Source organism: Myotis davidii, unplaced genomic scaffold, assembly GCF_000327345.1.
Source record: "Myotis davidii unplaced genomic scaffold, ASM32734v1 scaffold3476, whole genome shotgun sequence".
NCBI classification, from domain to species: Eukaryota; Metazoa; Chordata; class Mammalia; order Chiroptera; family Vespertilionidae; genus Myotis; species Myotis davidii.
The window spans coordinates 92,859-119,814 of record NW_006287429.1 but is presented as its reverse complement, the minus strand read 5'-3'; the positions used below and the strand labels follow the sequence as shown (position 1 = coordinate 119,814).

Below are 26,956 nucleotides of genomic sequence, written 5' to 3'. Positions count from 1 at the left end.
GATCAGAGCTCAGTGGAGGCATCGGGAAGCAATGTGGGGAAAGGGAAATTTTCTATAAATCTGTTCACAAGGGTTAGGGAAGGGCATCTGTCCTTATCCTTATCCTTAAAGCCACATGAAAAGCAACAACAGGAAGTCAGGACATCAAAGACAAAGGCATCTATAGAACCAACAAATGCAAACACTTAACAAGTGAGAACACTTTATTGAAGAACAAGTATATTTCAGGGGCTAGAGAACAAAGGAGCAAGTTACAGCACAGTATCCCAAGTTTGCCTTCCATTACAATATCAACCCACACCAAATAAACCTTTTAAAAACACTCCTCCATTCAGTTCATATATATAGGAGAGTCAGTGAGTGAGCACATGATTACCCTGACAGGTATTTCTTCTCCGGTATAGACTTCTTTCACAAATGACTGTGTAGATACATATGGAAGAATAAAAAGGTCAGTTTGGAACAGTAAGTTTTAGAAAATGAACCTTAGCTCATTAAAATCCTTCTTAGAAAGGTCTCAACATATCACTCCCCTGTTACATCTTACATCTAGGTCAAGATTAGGAAAACAGTAGAAAAAAAAAAAGATCTGAAACCATTTCAAGAAAGAATTCAGACTACATTATCTCGGAGCACTAACAGTGCCCAGCCTGGAGAAACACTGGACCAGTTTACACAGTACTTGGCTATTCTGGTGGACAAAATGATATGTAGACCATATTCTGTGTGGTAATACATTGTGGACACAAACACTAAGAAAGATGTGGTACATGTTGAGAATGAAGATGTCTTGCCTTTCATTAGAGAAATGAGCTCTCCAACAACTACTGTAACAGTTTAAATGCAAAGAATTCAACACAGACTGGAAGACACTTCAGCCTCAGTCACTCTGGTCCTCTGGAACCACCAAGAACTACTTGCTGCTCATGTCCATCATGTCCATGACTTGGTCTAAAGGCTATTATTTAATTAAAGTGCTTTTTTAAAAGCAGCCCCATTATAAGGTATAGTGAAGGTGTCTAGAACCAGAAGGAACTGAATAATTTTCTTACCATTTCACAAAAACCATTAGACTCAAGCAAGGTGGAAATTGCTTAAAAAACAAGAGGAGTTAAAAAGCAAAGTTCTAGAAATTTGTCAAGGTAGAAAAGGCATTAAAAGCATAAATTAGAGAGGAAGGAGAGGACCTACTCACCTTTCTACCATCTTCTCCTGTCTTTAGTAACCCAACCCTGCTTCCCAGATCCTTGACCTCAGACCAGGAACACATTTAAACATAGATTCTTACTAATGCCAGAGGCAGCCAGGGCTTCCTAGGGAAGTAGGAACAAGGATAGTAAGACAGGAGATAAAGAGTTATTTTAAAACATTTTAGAAGTTAATTAAAACTCAGAGATATAAGAATGGACTTTGCAAGTATACTAGCTTCTGCACAAATAAAAACATTAAAGAGACCCTTATTCTTGAACCTGTTTTCAAAAGGGGAGAAGTCTAGCACAGTGAGATTTATAGAAATACATATTTGTATACACATAGACATAATACACATATTAAATTATAAATCTTTACTCTTGGTTTCTTCACTTCCTCTGACTTTCTCTGGCCAACTCATAAACCGTCTTCTGCTTGGCCATCGAGGAACGAAGTTGCAGAGTCCCTTCTGCCCAAGACCCTGGGTACTGTCGCATCTTCTGCCACAAGCTCACTTCTTCCCCAGTCGAGTCCATCCAGTCCACCACTTCCCCATTACTGATCCCTGAAAAGAAACACCAGAGGAGCCTGAACAGGGATCCCACCCCTTAGCTCACCAGAAAATACGGGCTTACAAGGATAGCCAGCCACCCCATAAATGACAGTGTGCTATGTAGATGGGCTAATAGGGACAGCAGTCTGGGAAGTATTCCCTGATGATTCTATTCCTGAGACTCTGTCAAGAGGCTTCTGATTAATGAAATGGGACTCCAACTGGGACACCAATAGTTAGAGACCTCTTATTTTGAGGCTTGTGTGGAGCTCTGGTGTCTGACAACTCACCTCATGCCAGAGCTATTGCCCTTCTGGTATTGCCAACTTGACTTAAATGTTTTGTGTGGTGTTGTGTGTTTTTTTTTTAATAAAGAAGCTGGACACCTTTTTTCTCTAGCTGTAAACTCCAGGCCTGAAGTTAGGATTGTACATGGCCTCATTCCTATTCTCTTGTACATTCATTCAATAAACATGTATTGAGTGCCGACTATTTGCCAGTACTCTTCTAAGCTCTAGGGAATGCAGTGATGAACAAAGCAGAAAAAGTCCTGCCTGTAGGTGGCTTACATTTGAATAGGAAAGACAGAAAATATCCAAGTAAATCAACAAAAATAATTCAGATAATGTAAATGTCATGAAGTTAGTAAACAAGGTGATTTGTAGTGCCTAGAGCAGGACATCCTTTAGATGGAGTGGTCTGAGGGCCTCTATGAAAAGGAGACACTTGAGTCAAGATCTGAAGGATAGGAAGGACCCAGCCTTTCCAGACAGGGAGAACACTAATTGCTTAGGTTATAAAGTGGAAATAAGATTTATATATTTGGAGAACAGAAAGAAAGTCATTGTGGTTGGAGCATAGTGAGTAAGCAGGAGAGATGCAGAGATGGATCATAAAGCAACAGAGAAGGTCTAGATCATATGGGGCCTGTAGGCATGCTGAGAACTTTGTTCTAAGTGCAATAGGAAGCCACTGAAGGTTTTTAAGCAGGAACTGACATGAATTGGCTTATATTTGTAAAAACATCATCCTAGATGCTTTGTATTAAGTGCTTTGTATGAGTTATTAATATACAATTACTATTTAAGGCCACAAGAATGCAGAGACTATAGAGAAAAGAAAAGGATCTAAGACTATGCCTTAAGAAACACCAACATTTAGAGTTTGTGTATAGAATGAGGAAACTACAAAGAAAATTGAGAAGGTGAGCAGTGAGTTAAAAGGGAGTATAATGTCTTGATTAAAAGCTAAGTATTTCAAGAAAAAGGAAGTGATCAGCTATGTTGGGTAGCACTTAAAATTCTAGTAAGAGTAAAACAAAACTTTGGCAGAAGCAATTGCTCAGTGGAGTAGTGGGACAGAAGTCAGCTCACAGTGGATTGAAGACTAAAGAAGAGGGGAGGGAGTGGAAATAATTATTTTTAATAAGTTAGAAGGGAGTTATAGGATCAAAGGGAGGTTTATTTATGTTTTTCAAAATCAGAAATACCAGAGCATATCTGTTTTCACCTCCAGTAGAAGGGAGAGAGAATGAAACTGATCAGTCAGGAGAGATAGGAGATTCCAGAAGTGAGGTCATTGAGAAGTGAGGATATGATTCAGAACATTTGGAAAAAGATTGACCTTTGCTAGAAAGGGCCTTTCTTTCATTATGACAGGATGGAAGATGGAAATTATAGGTACAGATATAAATAGGTTTTCAGATTTTTTTTTGGTGGGAAGATGATGGTGTTCTTGGAAATCAGGATCACATTTATCTGTACACATAAGAAAGAGTATATGAGCTGTATTCCTCTAGGCCTGCACGTAGTAGGTACTCAATAAATATTGGTTAACTCAAAGAAAAGAAGAAAACTCCTGTCATAAAGAAGCTTTGTAGCGAGGAAGTTAGTTATATTGGGAGTGAAATGCATGAAAGGCCTTTAAGATAGTAAGGAAGGGGAGAAGCTCTCACCAGTGCCAACACCCAGCCTGACCCCTCCCAGGAAGTCATTGCTGGCCAGGGGCTCCCGGTCCCACACAGTTAGTTCCAGGCACATGTGTTGTAGATCTTCCAGCCTCACACCATTGTAGACAAATGTATGGTTGTAGTGGGGATTCAGGGTCTTCTTCATCACAGGAGTTTTACGCTTACTGGCCTTGTTCCTCGCAGGAAGGAGGTATCTGGCAGAGGGCGGGGAGTAATCAACAACCTACTCAAGTCTGGCAATATGTATCTAAATTCTCCTTTCCACTACTACAGGCTTAGCTCAGGGATGTGTGCAAACTCTCAAATCCTAATATAAATATTCCTGCCTTTGAATCCGAAGCAGAGTTCCTACTAACCCCACTAGATCATTCATCTGATTCAATTCCTTCAACAAGGAGAGAAAAGTAATATAATGTTATTCTATTTAAAATATTATATTTATTATATTATATTATATTAAAATGGGTTTTAAATATTTGGTTACATTTCTTTTGGGCTAGGTCCTCTTTAAATAAAACCAATGTTAGTAACTATTGACATAGCCAAACATGATTTACTTGAGAACTTAATTCAGGGGGTGATCTATAATTTGGGGAAAGCTAGCATTGCTTAAATATTGTAGGGAACAAAGTAATGAGCCCTCGAATCTTAACTGTCAGGGGACAGAGGTTTATTATTATTATTATTAAGGATTAATTAATAGTATAAGTCTATAACAAAGGAAAAGCCAAACCTATCTGTCTACCACCCTTCTCTTTGGCAATCAGCACTACAATCCAGTCCAAACTGAGCTTAGACCAGTGCAAATGTTGTAGCGGTGGTTTTGCCATAAATTTCAGGAAAAAAAGTTGTTTGCTGGAGGTGGTAGAACACACAAATATAATATCCACAGAGAAAGGTTAAATTGGGCTTCTCCCTTAGCTCTCTTATCCTAAAATTGGTTAATTCCATGCTGGTACAGGGACTCACCCCTTGACAAAGCTGTCTGAAGTCCCTCCTGATTTGGCAGCCGTCAGGTTCTTGGCTTCTTTGATCCATACCTGGAGCTCTCCCCCTTCCCCACCTTTACCTGTAAGGGATGTCAGCCATAGCAAATAAGTGAGCCCCTACACCTCCAGATTTCTCTTGAGCTTTATCTACATAGCATTTCCTTCCCTTGATCCTGAAGGCAGCAAGCTCCATAACTGGACTGCACCTGGCCTGGATTCTCAGTACCTAGCAGAATGCCTGACAATAAGCAATAAACGCTCAATTAAGAAAAACAACAGCAATAAATGCTTATAGAAATCTTGCTGTGTGTCAGATTCTATGTTAAGCATTTAATTATTAAAATAACCCTATCCTATATAATAAAGAGGTAATATGCAAATTGACCATCACACCCTCGCACAAGATGGCCACCCCCACTTGGTCACAGTTAGGAGTTAATCAGGCTGGTAGGGGAGTGGTTAGGGGCAATCAGACAGGCAGCCACAAGATGGCTGGCAGGGGAGGGCAGTTGGGGACAATCAGGCCAGCAGGATAGCAGTTAGGCATCGATCAGGCTAGTAGGGGAGTGGTTATGGGCAATCAGACAGGCAGGCAGGCAATCCCTGTGGGATTGGGCCTAAACCAGCAGTTGGACATACTTTGAGGGGTCCCAGATTGGAGAGGGTGCAGGCTGGGCTGAGGGACCCCCCCCCAAATGCACAAATTTCATGCACTAGGCCTCTAGTTATCTACAACAATACTATTATTGTCCTCATTTTATAGGTGAGGAAATTGAGCCTTAGAGAAATAAAGTTGCCTAATATTAGTTGAATGACTAAAAAAAGAGGACTCCTCCACTGTGTTCTTGATTCTACTCCCACTTCACAGGATTCATCAGGCATCAACAATTTCAACCCCCATCTCCCATTTTTAATATCTGTTTTTTCACTGGTCCCTTCCCTTCAGTCTAAATATCTGTTAATCTCATCTCTCCTTGTAAAAATATATTTTAAAAAGAAAATTGCCTTTCAACCTTGTCTCATTTTCAGGCTATTCTCTATGTCCCTCCTTTCTTTTGCTATCAATTATCCTGAAAAAAAGAGTCCACACTCAGTACCTCTCCTTCTTTTGCCTCATTCACTCTGCCCAGTTTCTAGTGAAATCTGGTTTCTGCTTTAACACCCATAAGCCATGTCTTCTCAGTCCTCATTGGGCCTGACCTCCCAGTAGTATGTCAGTACTGTTGACAAGCCCCACTCCCTTCTTCAAGCTTTATCATGGCATTGCTCTCTCCTGATAACCCCCCTATCTCACTGGCTTTTCTTTCTCTCTTCAACCTTTATAATGGTGACATTTCCCATGGCTCTATCCTTGCCTCTCTTCTCTAGTCATTTTGCACAACCTCCTTGGGGATATCATTGATTCCCCACATCCTATAGTGAGACTTTGATGTAGGTATCTTTTTTAAGAACTTTGGGTTTCTATTGCCAATAGATAAATTTCAACTCCTTACTATTAGGTTCAAGGCCCTTTTTGGTGGGGCTCCAGCCTCACCAACAATTCCAGCCCTATTCCCATATCTATATCCTATAACTCCAGCCCCACTGATAAAAGGACTTCATTCCTTCACACTCACATACACCCCACATTTACCATGATCATGTTATTTTCTCTTCTGGAAATGCTCTTCTCACCCTATCCTCTTCCTTTTCTGCCTGATAAAGTCTTAAGTCCAGTTTCATCATTACTTTCTCTTTAAAGCTCCCAAATTTAACCAGAAAGAATTTATCACTCCTGCATCTGTATTCTTTTTGCATATGACTGTCTTTCTTGCTAAACTAAGCTTCTCAAGGGGAGCAAATATCATGTCTCATTCATCTACGTATCCATAGTCACTAGCACAGTGGCTGGTATGTTGATTCACTCTTCCTCAGCCTTCAACTTCCTGTCCCTCATTCTTCACCACCCCTTCCACCCATCCTTTCTAAGCCCCAAGGTTTCTGTTCTGTGGTGCTCTCTTAGTAGCTTGCCACAGCTGGACCAAAACCAAGTTAGTTTAATAACCTAAAAAATTAAATGCCAACCCTGAGGCATTCCCTTCTGGTTAAAAAATGCAGAAAAGGCTTACTTAGTAAGTAAATGAATCTTCCCTAGAAGATGATCCAGGGCTCATCTCAATCTGGTCTCTCCAACAGTGGTAGCCACCTCATACAGATCCTTTACAGAAGATAAGGGCTAAACCCAGGGCCCCAAAGAAAACTCACTCTTTTTCCGGTCACCTCCAACAGGGAGTTTGGAGGCTGGGATGTATTTCAATGAAACCACCAACTCGCCTTTGTGTGATGACAAGCCAGTCGGGGACTCAGCACTGATCTGAAACACATGGAAACAAACACAAGGTCAAGCTGAGCTTTTCAGGAGTTGTTGGGGCCTCTTGCTGAGGAGATTCTAAAATTATCCCCCCAAACAGCTCCACAGCATGAGGATCCTTCTCCTTATGAATATAATCCAGGGTCCCTAGGCCATGGCAGCCACCGGTTTCTAAGGTAATTTCTTCAGAAGGAGATGCAGAAGAACCAACAAAAGTATTCTGCAATGCCCACTATTTTACTACTTGGTGATACACCTACTAGATTCCAAATACTCTTACAGGTCTTCCAGCATGCTTGTCACACAAACTCATAAGGGACTGACACCATGATGAAGGATTTAGCTACAAGTATTGTTAGTAAAAGCCATGGAAACAACTTACATGTCAATCAATATAGGAAAGGTTAAATGAGTGTTTTTAATGCCCTCATATGGCATATGGCATATGGCATGCAATCATCAAAAGAATGTGGTGAATCTGTACACACTGACATGGAAAGATGTCCAACATGTTAAGTTACTAAAGCAAGATGCAGAAAAGTATCCCATTTATATTAAAATATATTCATATTTTTATATATGTAATGTGTATATATGTATGTGATTATTATCATTATCACTTAAATAGTACTTACTCTGTGCCAGGCACTGTTATAAGTACTCTAAGTATATCATTTTGTTTAATCCTCAAAACAGTCCCTATTAAATAGTTACTATTGTTCCCATTTTACAGATTATGGAACAGGGGAACAGAGAGGTTAAGTAATTTACCCAAGTACACACAGTAATTGGCAGAGACAGGATTCAAATTCAGACATTAACCACTCTACTATACTGCATAGAAAACCCCCAAATGATACAGACAAACTTAACACTTATTTCTTGTAAGGAAGGGAATGGAATGGTGAAAGAAAAAAGGGCTTTCACATTTTATTCTGTATATGTCTATATAGAGAATAGCATGTATCACTTGAATGATCTTCAAAGAAACATTTTCTTAAAGAAAGCTTCTCATAAAAAATTGAGGGCTAGATGGAACTCTGTTACAAGGACTTGAATATGTAGCAATTTTTTTATTTCAAATTTATGTTACTTTTGATTAATGACTGTCTCTATCATTAGAATCTAAATGCCAGAAGTACAGGAATCAAGCCTGTTCATCCTAGTATGCCCAACACTTAGCAAAGTTCCTGGCATGTACATGCTCCACAAATATTGACTGAATGAATGCAAAAGTGAATGAATGAATGTCCGGGATGAACAGCAAGTGACCTTTCATCTTGGGCTGTGGGTAGCAGAACTGCTTCACTCTATTGGCTCTTTCAGCATGCCTCTGCTCTTTATGCTTTAGTGCCTAGAGCATGAGCTGATGCACACTAGAAATGCCCTTTCACCTGCCTGTGTTCACTAGGGCTCCTCTAAATGAGGTCCTCATCATTGAAGACATCAATGCCAGGAGGGCATAATACTTATAACTTTAGAAAAATGTACCACATCCCCAGAATGCACAAAGTTTAGTGTATGGGTGAGAGAAAGAAAAAGGAGGTAATAGTGGTTACCAAAGGGAAAGGGGGCTGGGGGGAGGCCATAGAGATTAAAGGGGTCAAATGCAAGGTGATGGAAGAAAACTAGACTTCAGGTGGTGAGAACACAATAGAGTACACAGATGTTGTATTATAAAGTTGTACACATGAAATTTGTATAATGTTATTAACCAATGTTACCCCAATAAATTCAATGTAAAACATAATAAAGGTGGTGGATGCCTGGAAGAGAATATTGATCGGGAGGCAAAAAGATTATTGGGGGGAAAAACAAACAAACTAGGGACAATAAATGTAGAATGTTTTAAGTTAAATAGATATGTAATATTGAAATAGTCTTTGTATTATTTATAAAATGTCTACAAAATTTAAATTTCTAAATTGTGAATTTCAGTGGACTGTTAAGAATTGGATTTAGCCTTAGTTGGAAATTGGCATGTTTGTTTCAGTAATATATCTTCATTCTGGCTGAAACCGGTTTGGCTCAGCGGATAGAGCGTCGGCTTGTGGACTGAAAGGTCCCAGGTTCGATTCCCGTCAAGGGCATGTACCTTGGTTGCGGGCACATCCCCAGTGGGGAGTGTGCAGGAGGCAGCTGGTCGATGTTTCTCTCTCATCGATGTTTCTAACTCTCTATCTCTCTCCTTTCTTCTCTGTAAAAAAAACTCAATAAAATATATTTAAAAAAATATATCTTCATTCTGGTTCCAAATAATTGCAAAGAGCAAATACCTCCATTTTAATACAGCTTTAAATTGATGTTAAGCATTTTTATTGGCAGTAGTTCATGATGGTTTGTACTACCATTTCCAGTATTATTATATCAACTGTAGTAGGCCCTTGACTGTGAGATTATGGAACTGGGGACAACTTGTGTGCCAAATGCTTAAGAAATTCTAAATTTCTAACAATATTCTATAGTTTTGTGATAATTTAATTCCTGTTTTTACTAGTATTTAAAGGGGCAAATTTAATTTTTACTGGTGGTTTTGGGTGCTTTTGGAGGGCAAAAGCTATCAAAATATTATATGTACATTTCCTTTGACTCATCAGTTCCATCACCAGAAATTTCTCCTATAGTCACATATATTACAGCAAAGGTGTAACAGCAAAAAAAGCAACAATTTAAATGTATATCAGTGGGGGAATGGTAAATAAATTATAATATAGACACATGAAAGAATATTATACAGCAATAAAAATGAGATAGATCTGTAAGTGGTGGCAGAGAAAGATGTCCATGGTAAATGACAAATTGCTAAATAAAAAATCAAGATATTTATAAACAATGAGTTTTGTATGAGCCATTTGTGTAAAAAGGAAAAAAAAATATAAATCCATATGTGCACATTAGTGCTGCTTAAAATTTCTATAAAGTTATCCAAGTAGTTGATAAACAGTGATTATTTTTAGGGAATGGAACCTACTTTTCTTCTTATACATGTCTATGTTGTTTTAATTTTTAACCATGTACATATAAATTCTTAATTGTTAAATGAGTGTTATTACACATATACACACACACACACACACACACACACACACACACACACACGGTAAAAAGTTCAAACACTTTAAAAGGGTATATACACTGAGTTGCCAGATTATTATGACCGGCCAGATAATTATGACCACCTCATCAGTACTTCATTGACACTTCCAAAAATACTGAATATTGAAAACTTTCTAAGCAAATACTCTCAAGGTTTTATTATTATTATTATTTGCATAACTAATTCAATTCATTGTACTGATGGAGTGGTCATAATAATCTGGCTGGTCATAATAATCTGGCCACTCAGTGTAGAGAAAAGTAAATTACCCTCCCACCTCAGTCTCTCTTCCTGGAGGCAGCCACTACTACTAGTTTCTTGTCTATCTTTGCAGAAATATTCTATGTACCATGTCCTATTTTTAGCAATTAAAATGCTAGTATAAAAAAGTGTTACAGAAGGACCTTAAAATTGAACAGTTATGATAATCAAGAAGTCCTGACTCTGTTTTAGCAACTTCATCTTAACCAGAATGACAGCAACCTATTGAATGTCCATTATGTACCAGGCATTAATTGGTACTTTGTATACAATCCTGCAAAAGAGGAATATTATTACCTTCATTTTATAGATGAAAAAACTAAGGTTCACAGAAGTTAGGTGACTTACCTAAGTTATTTTATAAATTAGATGACTTAACTACCTGGCAAATAGCAGGACCAGGATTCAAATCTAGGTCGGCACTCAAATCCTAGCCACTATCATGCACAATGATAAACTCTTACCTGAGGTGCCATCTCCATTTCCATTGCTTGTGTTACCAAGAGCACAGTAATTGGAACTCCATTAATTGTTTTACTTCCCACGTCTTTAATGAAAAAGTTAACTTGGGAAAGGAGCGCAGATTAGGATACACCGAAAAGGTTAGCTTGGGGACGAGGTGCAATTTAGGATGTTAGGATATAGCCATACCCTGGAAGTTTAGGAGGAAAAGCGTGGCACACATATGAAAGACTTCAAAGAAAACTATGGCTTCATCTGCTGGTCATACAAGTGCATCTGAAATTACTGTCAAACTCAGAAACTCCAGCAGAGTGCGCTAGAACTATACAGCATACTACATTCAAAGACGTTACCAACAAGTACCAGCAGAGGACACTGCAAACAATTCCACCTCAGATGCAAACTGCCTGAGTTGTAAAAGCAGACAGACTACCTTTCCATGCAAAGGAAGGCAATGTTCCAGTTTCTTATCAAGCTTCCAGGAATCCATCTGGACATCTGCCTCTCCAAGAAAAGTGTTTCTACCAAAACGACCATGATGCCAAACTGAGAACTGCAATGTCCTTTGGGCCAGGAGGGATTCTGGGATCTCATACTGTGAAAAACAAGGAGAAAACCAAGATAATTAGTGATAATTCCTCAGCAAAGATTACTCCAAAATCTGAGCAACCATACCCAAAGTCCATAGTATCAAACATCACATTACGCTAGCCCAGTGATGGCGAACCTTTTGAGCTCGGCGTGTCAGCATTTTCAAAAACCCTAACTTAACTCTGGTGCTGTGTCACATATAGGAATTTTTTGATCTTTGCAACCATAGTAAAACAAATATATTTTTGAGATTTATTTTATATATTTAAATGGCATTTAACAAAGAAAAATCAACCAAAAAAATGAGTTCGCGTGTCACCTCTGACACGCATGTCATAGGTTCGCCATCACTGCTCTAGTCCCTGAGCACTATGAGTTTCCTCACTCAAAGCCTCCACTTACCCCATTTGACAAAAAACTACCATATTCCACGGGAGAACCTGGAAATTAATTTTCCTTGAGTGGGTAAGAGAATACTGGAACATTAAAAAAATTGTCCAGAGACTCTTAATCCCAAATGATGCTATTTAAATTTTACTTTACAATTACAGATTATATTCAACATTATTTGGTATCACTTTCCAGTATATGCATAGTGGTTAGATAATCATAAGTTTTACAAAGTGCCCCCCTAACATTTCAAGTACCCACCTGGCACCATACATAAGTTATTACAATATTGTTCACTATACTCTCTGTGCTGTACCTTACATCCCCATGACTATTTTGTAATTACCAATTAGTACTTCTTTTTATTGTTGTTAATCCTCACTTGAGGACATTTTCCCATTGATTTTTTGAGAGAGTGGAAGGGAGGGGGCGAAACAAAGAGAGAAACATCCATGTGAGAGAGACACATTGATTGCTTGTCTCCTGCATGTGCCCGACTTGGGGATTGAGCCTGCAACGGAGGTTTGTGCCCTTGATCAGAATGGATCCTGTGACTCTTCAGTCCATGGGCTGATGCTTTATCCACTGAGTCAAACCGGCTAGGGCCCAACTAGTACTTCTTAATCCCTTCACCTTTTTTACCCAGCTCCCCAAACCCTCCCTCCTTTCTGGCACCCATCACTGTGTTCTCTGTACCTGTAAATCTGTTTCTATTTTGTTTATTTTCTTCTTCTTTTTAACTCTAGTTGAATCCCATGTATTTCCCCCACTGGAATAATCTACCCAATCTCCCTGATCCTATTCTTTACTGTCTTCTCTCACTAGCACCTACTAGGTCCTGATCCTGCTCCAGGCAATTCTACTATGGCTGAAAGAGCACTGGATTTGGAATCAGGCATCCAGCCTTCTCACTTTCTGTGTGACTTTACAAACATGGTTTAACCACTCTGGACTTCAGTTCCTTCATATGTAAAATAGAATTATGGTAATGCCTCCCTTGTAGGATTGTGGGACTAGTACTGGGCTAAACTGATGCTTCATTCAGTTTGGGCTCTTTGAATGAGGCTTCTGGGGAAACTGAGGTCACTCAAGGGCTCTTAACCTGCTACAAATTTGGGTTTCTTTGGATATATTCCCAGAAGTGGGATCACTGGGTCAGAAAGTAGTTCCATTTTTAGTTTTTTGAAGGAATTGCTTACTGTTTTCCACAGTGCCTGTACCAGTCTGCATTCCTACCAGCAGTTCCCCAGGAGCTCCTTTTCTCCACATCCTCACTAGCACTTGTTAATTTATTGATGAGCCATCTGACAGGCATGAGGTGATATCTCGGTGTGGTTTCAATTTGAATATCTTTGATGATTACCGTATTTGCCGGCGTATAAGACGACTGGGCGTATAAGACGACCCCCTAACATTTCCACTCAAAATACAGAGTTTGTTATATACTCGCCGTATAAGACTACCCCCTCTTCCGCACACCTTCCACACACCAAATAAAAGGTAAAGCAATATCAGATTTGATTTTAACATTTTAATTTATATTCAAATGATTATGACATGCAGGAAAACTGTCACAAGGCTGTATGTAATCAAACATATACATAAAACAGTGCAAGTTTATTACCGGTAAACATACCGGTAATTCACTAAAGAAAACACACTCTATAGCATGTTCATCAACGACATCTTGGTGCCATGATAGGGATGATAGGGGTTTGACTGGTCGACGTTTTCTATGCTGTACTGTACAATGGGGCAGTATTGTGGTTGGCTGTTGGCTGTATACAAAGCCTGATTTGATTGGTCCCTGCTCCCTGTTTGCCCGCCCTGTCACTATAGCAGTCTGGTCCACCCTTGCATCAGCATCTCCCTGGGACCTCACTAGTGCGCAAGTGCGAGCTCTTCAACATTCTAAGAGGCATCATGATAGCGCAAAATCACGAATCTTCAATGCATATGTAAAGAAATATACGGTAACCCGAATTTACCACACTCGCAAAATCGCACACAGCCAACCATACACCCAGTATGGTATCGCGATTCGCGATTTTGTGCTATCATACTGGGTGTATGGTCGGCTGTGTGCGATTTTGCGAGTGTGGTAAAATCGCATAACAGCAAAATCGCATAACAGCCGAGCATACACCCAGCAGCGCTGCTTATGCCTGAACGGTATGTGGAATGAAGTGGGCGGGCATCGGGAGGCCACTATGGCACGGGGCAAGCACTATGGGCATTCTATCTGAAGTGTACCTGGCGTATAAGACGACCCCCCACTTGGAGGCATATTTTTCAGGGCCAAAAAATCGTCTTATACGCCGGCAAATACGGTAGTGATGTGGAGCATCTTTTCATGTATATTGGCAATCTGTATGTCCTCTTTGGAAAAGTGTCTATGCAGGTCCTTTGCCCACTTTTATTTTTTAAATTTTTTCTTTATTGATTAAGCTATTACATATGTGTCCTTATCCCCCGATTGTCCTCACACCCCCACTCATGCCCCCACCCCCCTGGTGTCTGTGTCCCTTGGTTAGGCTTATATGCATGCATACAAATCCTTTGGTTGAGCTCTCTCCCTTACTCCTTTGCCAACGATATCTCTGATAAGGGTTTAATCTCCAACATTTATGGGAAACTCATACAGCTTAACAAAAGGAAGACAAACAACCCAATAAAAAAAATAGGCAAAGAACATCAATATATACTTTTCAAAAGAAGACATAAGGAAGGCCAAGAGACATATGAAAACATGCTCAAAGTCACTAATTATCCGAGAGATGCAAATCAAAATGACAACGAGGTAGCACTTCACACCTGTAAAAATGGCTATCATCAACAAATCAACAAGTGACAAGTATTGACGAGGATGCGGAGAAAAGGGAACTCTTGTGCAGTATTGAGATTTTTCTTGAGGTAGGCCTGTATTACCATGAATTTCCCAATTGAGACTGCTTTCACTGTGTCTCATAAATTTTGGGTTGTTGTGTTTTCATTTTTATTTATCTCAAGGTATCTTTTGAATTCTTCCTTGATCTTGTTGTTAATCAATTTATTGTTTAGTAATATGTTATTTAACCTCTATGTGTTTTTGTGTTTTTCATTTTTTCTTGTAATTGATTTCTAGTTTTAAAAGATTGTGATTGGAGAAGATACTTGATATGACTTCAATCTTCTTAAATTTATTGAGATGTTTTAACATGTGGTCTATTTTGCAAAAAAGTTCCATGTGCACTTGAAAAGAATGTATATTCTGCCATTCTGGAGTAAAATGATCTGAAAACATTAAATCCATCTGGCCTAATGTATCATTTAAGGCTGCTGTTTCCTTGTTGATTTTTCATCTGGAAGATCTATCCATTAATGTCAAAGGGTGTTAAGGTAGTCTGCTATGACTGTATTACTCTTGACCTCTCCCTTTATGTCCATCAATATTTCCTTTATATATTTATATGCTCCTGTGTTGGGTGCATAAATGTTAACAAGGATTATAGCCTCTTGTTGGATTGATCCAATTATTTTTATGTAATGTCCTTCTTTGTCTTTTAATAGCCTTTAAAATCTACTTTGTCTGATATAAGTACTGATATCCCAGCCTTTTTTATATTCTATTTGCATGAAATATTTTTTTCCATCCTTTACTTCAGTCTGTGTGTCTTTTCATATGAAGTAGACCTCTTGTAGACAGCAGGATCTTACTTTCTTATCCATTCAGCTACCCTATGTCTTTTGATTGGAGCATCTAATCCATTTAAATATAAAGTGATTATTTATACGTACCTATTTATTGCTATTTTCATTCATATTTATTTTTCTGTTTTTATTTTCTTTTTTCTTTAACTCCCTTGAACCTATCTTGTAATACCAGTTTGGTGGTGATGAACTCCTTTAGCTTTTTCTTCTCTGAGAAGCTCTTTATTTTCCTTCAGTTTTAAATGGTAGCCTTGCCAGGTAGAGTAATCTTGGTTCTAGGTCTTTATTTATCACCACTTTGAATATTTCATGTCAGTCACTTCTGGCCTGAAAAGTTTCTGTTGAGGAATCAGCTCACAGTCTTATGGGGGTACCTTTGCAGGTAACTGTTTTTCTCTTGCTGATTTTATGATTTTCTCTTTGTCTTTAACCTTTGCCATTCTAATTATGATGTATACTGGTGTGGGTCTGTTTGGGTTCATCTTGTTTAGGACTCTGTACTTCCTGGACCTGTGTGTCTTTTTCATTCATCAGGGTAGGAAAGTTTTCAGTCATTATTTTTTCAAATAGGTTTTCAATCCCTTACTCTCTCTTCTCCTTCTAGTTCCCAGATGATATGGATGTTGTTAAACTTAATGTCTTCACAGAGGTCCCTGAATCTTCATTTTCTTTAAATTCTTTTTTCCTTTCAATGCTCTGATTGTGTATTTTCTGCTACATTTTATTCCAAATCACTGATGTAATCCTCTTCATCTACTTTGCTATTGATTTCTGACAGTTTATTCTTCATTTTAGATATTGTATTACTCATTTTGACTGTTTTTTATGGCTTCTATGTCCTTTCTTATGCTTAGTAGCTCTTTTTTTTTTAAATTCTCAATGAGTTCATCCAGTCTTCCTCTAAGTTTCGTCAGCATCCTTATAACCATTACTTGGAACTCTGTATCACTTTATTGTTTGCCTCCATTCCATTTATTTCTTTTCCTGGAGAATTCTTCTATTCTTTTATTTTGGGACATGTGTCTTTATCTTCTAATTTTGGCTGCCTCTCTGTGATTGTTTCTATGTATTTGGTAGATATGCTATTTCTCCCAGGTTTTGTAGAGTGGTCTTATGTAGTTGGTGTTCTGTGGGTCTTAGCAGTGCAGTTTTATGATTACCTGAGCTGGGTGCTTTAGGAGTGTGTCTTGTGTGGGTTATGTGATCCCTCCTGTTGCATTTGAGTCTTTAATGATGTTGGCCCAATAGGGAGTGGAGTTGACCCTCAGGCAGGCTCAGCCTGTGAGAATTGACCCCAACCATAGTATATGAGCTGCTGACCCCTGAGGTGGAACTTGCACCTGCAGGTTCTGTTACATGTCCATACCACCTTTCTGTGGGCCATGTTCTGATGTGGTCTCAAGCTAGCCAACAATGTGTTGGTTCTGAGGCCTCTTGGAAGGGACTCCAGTGCACGTCAATTTAGACAGTCTGTAGCTGGTCCCAGGTTACCTGTTAGGCGCCACAAGGAAATCCACGGTTGGTAGCTGCTCTTGCATGGCCTTAGTTCTTACTGGAGGGGCCAAGCTGTGCATCAAGGCTGGCTGACACCAGTACTGAGTCTGGGGCAGGTCACCAAAAGTCCCAAGGCACCCCAAAACTCATCATCGCCTGCTGGCTGCCTATTAGACTTAGTCTCTAAAAGAGCCTCTGGCAGTACATGAGTTGCATGAGGCAGGTTCTCAGTGAGTTACCTGGTAGTGGTGCATATTTCATACAAAGTAGGCACCAGTGCTGGGTCTAAGGCCACTCAGCAAAAGTCTCAGGGTATGCCAAGGCCAGCTGCTGCCTGCCTGAGGCCTGCAGACCTTTGCAGTGGGGTGGGCCTTGAGGGAGTTGGCAGAGAGGGGTTAATGCCTCTCCCTAGGCTCATGCTGTGTGATCGTGGAAACTGGCCAAACACAGGAATGGTGGTGCCTCCTTGTGCATGTAGGAAAAATGGGCCCTCACCCCAAAGCTACACAACTCAGTTTCTCCCTGTGTGTCTGGCATTCCCTGAGTTTTTCTGAATTTCCTTGAGAGTTTTTCAAGAAAGACTGCAATGCAGGTCCAGGCTGGAGGCCTTGAGCATATATCTCCATTGGAGTTTCTTTGGCAGAGCAGGCCTCAGGTACTCAGTCAGGAGGGGCCAGTGCATCTCTCCTGGCTAATGCTGTATGTGGAAGTGCTTGACCCAGGAAAGATGGCATCAATGGGCAGTATAAAAGACAGACCCAGCACAAGTACATTGGTGTCTATCCCTCCAGCCCTTTCCCCAAGTCATTCAATCAAATCTCTTCCTGTATGAAACCAGTCTCCTCCCTCTTTCGAGCCATCATCCCTTCCATAGAGCCCAGGGTGAGTGCCTGAAAGTGAGATTTTGTGTACTGGTTCTTTAAGAGGATTCCTGGGTTTCCAGCAGTCTCCCATCACACCTTGGTGGATGGATTCCCTGCTGATTTTCACAGCCAGATATTATGTGAGCTCCTTTTCCCAACTAGGGTACTCTGGGCTAGGGAGTCTGGCATGTAGTTGAGGTCCCTTGCTCCTATGAGGGAATCTCTTCAGCAGAACTATCCCTTCAGGTTCTAAACCACAGCAAGTATGTACAGGGTCAGTTCTTTTCATGTCTCTGCCCCTCCTACCAGTCTCAACGTGCCTTCTGTATATCCTTAGTTATGACTTCTGTTCAGCTAGTCTTCAGTTGGGTATTCAGATTAATTGTTCTGTAGTTTAGTTGTAATTTTGCTATGGTCCTAGGAGAAGGTAAGTGTAATTTCTATCTACTCTGCCACCATCTTTGATCCACCAAATGACTTCTTAAATGGAGATTTGTGGCCATGTGAATATCTATCTTCACAACAATCCATGAAAGACAGATCACCTTTGTTCTCTTCTCTGGAGGCCAGGATGTGAACAGATGCCCATAGTGTATTCCTAGACACAGACATGGCCACTGAAAACCATGTCAACCAGCCATGTAGCAGGAGAACAGCTACAGCTTACTTAGTGCACAAGATAGAACATGTTCCCCTTCCCTCTGGATCTGGATACTTACTCTGAAGGTCTCATCATATAGTGGATTGATGGTGTCCCTCTTGATGCTGGTTTTTCTTTTTCCTTGCCTGGACTTGTCAGGCAGCAGATAAGTCTTCACATATCTGGAAACCAGAAATTAAAATGTCATATCAAACCCTCTTAGATATGCCATTCTTGCATTTTCCCGATCGTGGTCCCTTTCCCACATCTCTCCTAACCACTCTCAATCACACATTCCTATTCGTCCAGGAAGGGATAATCTCAGTTCAAGAGTTCCGAAATAGATGACAGGGTCTGAGCGCTCATTTCAGAGCATCAGTCAAGTTCTAGAAACACTCACGGATTAGAGCGCTTCTTAGCTTCATCAGCATAAGCCAGCTGGTGGCACTCCTTCACGTGGATGACCAAAGTCTGTGTTTGCTGCTCATACTTCAGGGAAAAGGAAATCTTGCCAGTCACAGAGATGTTCCCGAAATCACCAGCTTCACTATAGATGCTCATTGTGCTGCCTATTGTACTCTGAAGATAAAGCACCCACAAACATCTGGTGAAGGCACACTCCCCCATCCACATGGCTCACATCTTTCCTCATGATACAACCACAGTCACTGAATAAAACAAAAATTTCCAAAGTTCCTACAACAAGCCAGTATACCAACACTCTTGTATTCAGAGTATAAGAACATCTAGTAGCACTCTCACTTCAGCTCATGACTCTTATAGGTTCTTAGTTTCTCCTCTTCCCCTATTTTTACATATTTTATGGTCAATTTTCACCTGCCTTAGAAGGTGGGCAAGGCATACAGGTAAAGTGGACATAATCTCACTTCTGGTATTTGTTATATATGCTAAAACACTCGCTATAAGGGGACAGTTACTACTTAAAAACAAAGTGCCTTAATTATCTGTGTGTTTCTTTTCCCTATCTTATTCCTATTAAAGGCTACAGAAAAAAGTGAATGGATCAAAATCCCACCTGAGGTAAAAATACATCTTCTCAGGTTGTGATAAACTCTGAAAGCCTGCATTTCTCTTCCTGTGTGTGAGCAGGAACAAACTCTAAACACTCTGGTTCCTGACTCTTGTTCCTCCTAAACATCAATCTTCATACTTATGATGTAACTAGGCCCTAATTCTTAAATGTTCTTTTAACTTCATGATTATGATTGGTACTGTTGCTCCTTAATCACACCCTAATGCCAATTAATACTGCCAGGACCCTTCTCATGACACTATCCTTGAATGTGAGATTTGGGTTGGGTTCTGATAAAGAAATCTGATCTTGCTCACTTCATGGCCTGAGTAACTCTTTAAGAAAGAAGTTAAGGGTTACTGTTCAAAAAGCTGTGATGAAACACGTCTCTATTCCTAATTCTTATGTGACATATTAATCTCTAGGACAGAGGCTGAGGAAGTCACCTACCTGTGCAGTAAGCAACTACGATCTAAATTGAGGACAGGAACAGTTAGTCTAAGTTGACACCTACCTTCTCCCCTGCCGGCCTGATCACCCCTAACTAGCCTCCCCTGACAATACCTTTCTAGGTTACCTAGAAAGAGTGACTAGAATGTTTCCCCAGGTCCTGACTCTACTCCAAGGTGGCACTTTCTTCCTTCCTGGTATCTAAACATGTCTACAGTCAAAGAACTAATAGAACTTACCATGGAGGAGCCACTTCGCAGGCTGCTTCTGGCTAGTTTCTGGCGATGCAACTTCACCAGGTGGTCAATGTCTTCTTCTTCCTCTTCTTCCTCTTCTTCTTCTTCTTCCTAAAGCAATAAGTATAAATTCAGAGTTAATAAAAATAAGAAATATCTCAAAAACTAATATTCTTCCTTTAGTGGAAGCCATAATTGTTGCTAAGCCCTGAGATGTCATGTGAACATGTATGCACATATCCTTATTTTTGTCCCCCCATTTCAAGCTTCCAAGCTGTATTCCAAGCATCATTCTCAAATATCAAAGAATAAGATTAAGAATATCTCTTTCCCATTTGACTGCCCCAATCCAGCCATCCGTTTACATTTTAATAAAAAATAAGTATTTATTTGAGCACCCAACGATATATCAAACAATGTATTAGAAGATAAAAGAGACAGTGAAGACAGTCTTTCTTTAAGCAATTCAGCAACCAGATTTACTTTAGTAATTTGGGAAAATAAAGATTCATGTTGCCTTTTCCTAAATAATTAAACAGGTTGGTTGAGATTATGTGGTACTAAAGTCTGTTCTAGATATATAAAATTTCACCTAGTGACCATGTGAAATAGAAAGATACTTACCATATCCATACTGAGTCCAGGGACAGATTTGCTTCTGTCTCCCAAGGAGCCACATTCATGCCCCACATCTTCCGGGCGAAGATCAATCACAGATTTAGTATATTCTAAGTGGAAGACCAAAATACCAAATCAAAAGAGACATACTATTCTCCATACTAAGAACCCATCAAGGGCACTCAGAATTTCAATCTCAAAAGGCCATGAAAGAAAGATGGCTACCTGAAGGCCTGAAGATTTTTCTGGTGTTCTTCTTGAATATCATTTCACCCTCATTGACAGATACCACATTTTGACCTCCAGATTGAGTTTCCTAGGAAAGAATAGGGCAAGGAAATTGGAAAGGACAGCTGGATAAGTGAAAGGATGGAGTAAGAAAGAATAACCTCATAAAGAATAAGGCTCAGGGAATTGATCTAAGATGGCGGAGTAGATGGAAGTTAGACTCACCTCCTCCCAGGACAACATCAAAATTATAATTAAACTAGTGGCCCGGTACATGAAATTCATGCAGTGGAGGGATCTCCTCAGTCCAGCCTGCCCCCTCTCTAATCCGGGACCCCTTGGAGGATGTCCAACTGCCAGTTTAGGCCTAATCCCGGGACAGCTGGCTCTTAACCACTCAGGTCCCGGATTGTGAGAGGGTGCAGGCTGGGCTGAGAGACACGCCCCCCACCCCCATGCACCGCACAAATTTTGTAGGCAAATTAGTGGTGGTCATAAAAATCTGGCCACTCAGTATGCAGATGGTGACCAGTGGCCTCCCTCCTAAGCCAGCCTGATTGCCCCCAACTGCCCCCCCTGCTGGCCTGATCACCCCTAACTGCCCCCACCACTGGTCTGGTTGCCCCTTACAGCCTCCCCCCACCGGCCTGGTCAGCCCACGCAGCAGTCCCAGTTTGTGAGAAGGATGTCCAACTGCCAGTTTAGGCCTAATCCCGGGACAGCTGGCTCTTAACCACTCACCTGCCTGCCTCATTGCCCCTAATCACTTCTGCCTGCCTGCCTCATTGCCCCCTAACCACTCCCCTTCCAGCCTGACTGTTGTTCAGTCATTTGGTCGTCCCTCACTAACTCCCCTGCCAGCCTAGCTGCCCCACACAGCCTGCTTGTTCAGTCATTTGGTTGTCCCTCACTAACTGCCCTGCTGGCCTGGCCATAGGCAGCCATCTTTGTGAGGGCATGAGGGTCAATTTGCATATTACCTCTTTATTATATAGGATTATAAAACAATCAACCTGGATAATCATCTTAAGACTAGCTGAACAGAAGTCTTATAACTAAAGATTTACAGAAAAAGCTACTTCAAGACTGGTAGGAAGAGTGGAGATACAAAAAGGGCTGCTCCTGTACCCATGGTTGAGAATCTAGAAGGATAGCTCAGCTTCAGAGTTTCCCCCCTGAGGAGTGAGAGGTCTCAACCCCATGTCAGGTTTCCCAGACCAGGACACAAGTACATATAACATCTGGTTTTGAAAATTAGTGGGGATTCTGTCCACCCAGGTGAGATGAGAGACTGCTGGAAACCCAGGCACCCTCTGAAAAAAAGAAGTGCACAAAATCTCACTTGCAGGCACTCACTTAGTGGAGGGATGGCAACTTATAGGATACTGACATCATGCAGGGAGAAACTGAATTGTGTAGTTTCAGGAACAGGGCTAGAGGGAAAACCACTGATGTGCCTGTGTTGAGTCCCTCTCCCACATTGCACACAGATGCCATCTGATCCTGGGTCAAGCACTCCCCTCCATATGGCATTAGCCAGGAGAGAGCTACACAAATCCCACCCTGCCAACTTCTTTAGGCACCACCCTGCCGAGCTCGCACTCAGCTGTGGGCTTTGCTGGCAGCAACCAGTCTGGGCCTGAATTACAGTCTTTCTTAAAAAAAAAAAACTCTCAAGGAATTCAGGGCAACCTCAGGAGGTGCCAAAAACACACAGGGAGAGACTGTGTTGTGTGGCTTTAGGGCTAGGGCCAACTTCCCCCCAGCCCACATGCCTTACTGGTACAACTGTTGCTGTGTTGGGTCCCCAAAACCTCACCTCAGCATCAGCCTGAAGAACTATGTTAGCCCAACCCTGCCAACTCCCTGAAGCCCCACCCAAACAAGTTCACAAAAGGTTGTGGGATCTGCTGGTGGCGACCAGCCTGAACCCGCATTATAGTCTTCCTTCAAAAACTTTTGAGGAATTCCAGGCAAGCTTAGGGGTGCCAGAGGCACACAGGGAACATACCTCAACATAATAAAGGCCATATATGACAAACCAACAGCCAACATCATATTCAATGGGCAAAAACTAAAATTATTTCCACTAAGAACAAGAACAGGATGTCTGCTGCCATCATTTATATTCAACATAGTACTGGAAGTCCTAGCTACAGCAATCAGACTAGAAGAAAAAATAAAACACACTCAAATTGGAAATGAAGAAGTACAACTGTCATTATTTGCAGATGACATAATACTATATAGAGAGAACCCTAAAGATTCCATCAAAAAAAACAACTATAAGAACTGATCAATGAATTCAGTAAAGTAGCAGGATACAAAATAAATATTCAAGATTGGTTGCATTTTTATACACCAATAATGAAATATCAGAAAGGGAAACTAAGAAAACAATACCATTTACAATTACATCTAAGATAAAATACCTAGGAATTAATTTAACCAAAGAGATAAAAGACCTGTATGCAGAAAATTATAAAACACTAAAGAAATAAATTGAAGAACATACAAATAAATGGAAGCATATGCCATACTCAGGAAGAATTAAGATCATTAAAATCTCCATACTACCTAAATCAATCTATAGTTTCAATGCAATTAGTATAAAAATACTAATGGTACATTTCACAGAACTAAAACAAATAATCCAACAATTTCTATGGAACCACAAAAGACCCTTAATAGCCTCAGCAATCTTGAGAAAGAAGAACAAAGTTAGACCTATCACACTACCTGATATAAACCATTACCTCAAGGCCATAGTAATCAAACCAGCATAGTACTGGCTTAAAAACACACACCAGTGGAACAGAATAGAGAGCCCAGAAATAAACCTACAACTATATGGTCAATTAATAAAGGAGGCAAGAAGGGGTAAAGATAGTCTGGTCAGTAAATGGTGCTGGAAAAATTGGGCAGATAAATGCAAAAAAATAAAATAAAAAAATGAAACTAGACCACCTTCTTATACCACATACAAGAATAAACTCAAAATGGTTTAAAGACTTAAGGGCAAGACTGGAAACCATAAAACTCCTAGAAGAAAACATAGGCAGTAAACTGTCTGACATTGTTCTTAATAATATTTTTTCTGATATATCTCCTCAGGCAAAGGAAACAAAAGAAAACACAAGCAAATGGCACTCACCAAATTAAAAAGGTTTTGTAAAGCATAGGAAACAATCAACAAAATGAAAAGAATCTACTGAATGGGAGAAAATATTTGCTAATGATACATCTGATAAAGGATTAATATAAAAATATATAAAAAATATATATACAACTCAGCAACAACAACAACAAAACAAAGAACACAGAAAATGTGCAAAGCACCTGAATAGACACTTCTCCAAAGAGGACACCAGATGCTCAAAAGACATATGAAAAGATGTTCAATGTCACTAATCATCAGAGAGATGCAAATTAAAACCACAATGAGCTATCACCTCACACTTGTCAGAATGGCTATCATCAATAAATCATCAACAAATAAAAAGTGTTGGCAAAGATGTGGAAAAAAGGGAACCCTCATGCACTGTTGGTGGTGCATCCATTTTGGAAAACATTGTGGAAGTTCCTCAAAAATTTAAAATAAAAAATGGAATTTCCTCCCTGGTCAGTGTGGCTCAATGGTTGGAGCATCAACTCATGTACTGTAGGGTCACGAGTTCCATTCCAGTCAAGGGCACATACCTGTGTTACAAGGGCACAGTCAGAGCACATGTAGGAGGCAACCAATCAATGTGTCTCTCTCACATCGATGTTTCTCTCTCTCTCTCTCTCTCGAATCAACCAATGAATACATAAGTAAGTGGAACAATTCATCTCTCTCTCTCTCTCTCTCTCCCCCTTCCCCTCCCTCCCTTTCTCTCTCTAAAAATCCTTGGGGGGAAAAATCCTTGGGTGAGGATTAACAAAACAAAACAATGGAACTTCCTTATTGACCTAGTGATTCCACTTCTGGGGATTTATCTAAAGAAACCGAAAACAGTAATTTGAAAGAATATATGCACCCCTATGTTTATTTTAGTGTTATTTACAACAGGAAATATATATAAGCAACCTGAGTGCTCATCTATAGAAGAGTGGATAAGTAAGTAGTGGTATTGAGTGGCCAGATTATTATGACCACCTGACGTTTGTAGGCAAATTAGCCGTACACTGCATCGTATGGGATATGGAAGCCAAAGGCCTGTTTGAACACCTTTGCTGTCTGCAGTTACCAAGATAAAACATCTCCAATTCGCACAGGAACATGAGGATTGGACAGTCGAGCACTGGAAAAAAGTCATGTGGTCCAATGAATCACGTTTCCAGTTGCATCATGCAGATGGCAGAGTGACAATTTGGTGGAAACAGCATGAAAGCATGCACCCCACATGCATAAGGGGGCCTGGCCCTCTAGAAACTTCAGTGCGAAAATTATAACTAATTTACCTACAAAGATGGGGTGGTCATAATAGTCTGGCCATTCAGTATATATACATTACTTGGCCATAAAAAAAGAATGAAGTCTTACCATTTGTAACAACATGGATGGACCTAGATGATATTATACTAAGTGAAATAAGTGAGATACCGAAAGAAAAATACCATATGATTTCACTTAAATGTGGAATCTAAAGGACAAAAAAAAGAGAACAAACAAAGTAGAAATAGACCCACAGATATAGAGAACAGACTGATGGTTGCCACAGGGGAGGGGTTTGAGGGTTGAGTGAAAAAGGTAAAGCGATTAAGAAGTATAAATTGGCAGTTACAGAATAGTCACAGAGATGTAAATTACAGCATAGAGAATATAGTCAATAATATTGTAATAACTATTAATGGTGGCAGGTGGGTACTTGAAATATTGAGGAGATCACTTTGCAAAGTACATGATTATGTAACCACTATGTTGTACACCTGAAACTAAAACAAAATAATATTGAATGTAAACTGTAATTGAAAAAAAATTAATAATAAAAATAAAAAAGAATAAGGCTCAGAGTTTCACTAAACTATTACAAACATAAAGAAAAGCTTAATCTTAGGAATTTAATTTAATCCTAGGAAGTAGTACAAAACCTATTTTCTCAAATGTTTCAAGCAAAACCTTAGAAAATCTTCCCAAGTGAATCAGAACTAAACTTTTTTAGTTGAATTTTTTCTTTAAATTCTTCCTGAGAAATGAAAGAGCAGAGACAGAGGGAGAGAGAGAGGGAATCTGGGAGGGAGGGAGAGAGGGAGGAAGATTACCTTTTCTAGTTGAGATTTTGGAGCAGACATCTTCTTCCATTCTGGAAAGAGGCCAGATTTGTCCAGAGAGTCTCTCCTGTAGGTAAATACAGAAGTTATAACAAAACCACCTCCTCCCTTTCCTCTTCTAAGGACCCAAGCTCTAGGGAAGGAAAGCAACTGGCTTGCTCTCACCAAATCCATAAGATAAACTTCACATCAGATTTTCCTTGAAGTAATGCAGATGATCAGATAAGCAACTTTGCACAAACATACACACACACACACACACACACACACACACACACACACACACACAACCAATTCCTAAAGGACAGCAGCATCTGTTGCTGCTGGTCCAGGAACACTCCTCCAAGGCACTGTAGACTGTGGAAGTTAGTGTGCTCCTGAAGGCTGTGATTGGAGACAACAGTTGAAGTGCTAATGAAAGACTTGTAGCAAGGTCAGAGAGAAGGCTTCATTCAACTTGCTGAAGAGAAGTCAGGAACAATGAAGGCATAGGAGCCTTGCATTCTGATGCTAGAGAACAAAATGGGAAGTTTGGTTGAACAGATGTGCAGGGATTTGCAGGGATCTCACCTGGATGTGCTATCTGAGTCAGCCGTGT

At 40.1% G+C, this 26,956-nt stretch overlaps 1 protein-coding gene across 1 annotated transcript in view; it reads right to left on the bottom strand.

Moving 5' to 3' along the window:
* Positions 1-180: 180 nt before the first annotated feature.
* SYTL4 (synaptotagmin like 4) overlaps positions 181-26,956 on the bottom strand; it is a 75,054-nt gene continuing 48,278 nt past the window's right edge. The window contains exons 6-17 of the mRNA XM_006759182.2: positions 26,929-26,955; positions 26,350-26,425; positions 21,103-21,193; positions 20,884-20,987; positions 20,263-20,370; positions 18,941-19,119; positions 18,620-18,722; positions 11,306-11,467; positions 6,947-7,055; positions 4,683-4,782; positions 3,699-3,907; positions 181-1,756 (exon numbers count right to left, since the gene is read on the bottom strand). Of these exons, the coding sequence (XP_006759245.1) occupies positions 1,581-1,756; positions 3,699-3,907; positions 4,683-4,782; positions 6,947-7,055; positions 11,306-11,467; positions 18,620-18,722; positions 18,941-19,119; positions 20,263-20,370; positions 20,884-20,987; positions 21,103-21,193; positions 26,350-26,425; positions 26,929-26,955 (1,444 nt within the window). The 3' untranslated portion in view covers positions 181-1,580. The remainder of the gene's footprint in view (positions 1,757-3,698; positions 3,908-4,682; positions 4,783-6,946; positions 7,056-11,305; positions 11,468-18,619; positions 18,723-18,940; positions 19,120-20,262; positions 20,371-20,883; positions 20,988-21,102; positions 21,194-26,349; positions 26,426-26,928; position 26,956) is intronic.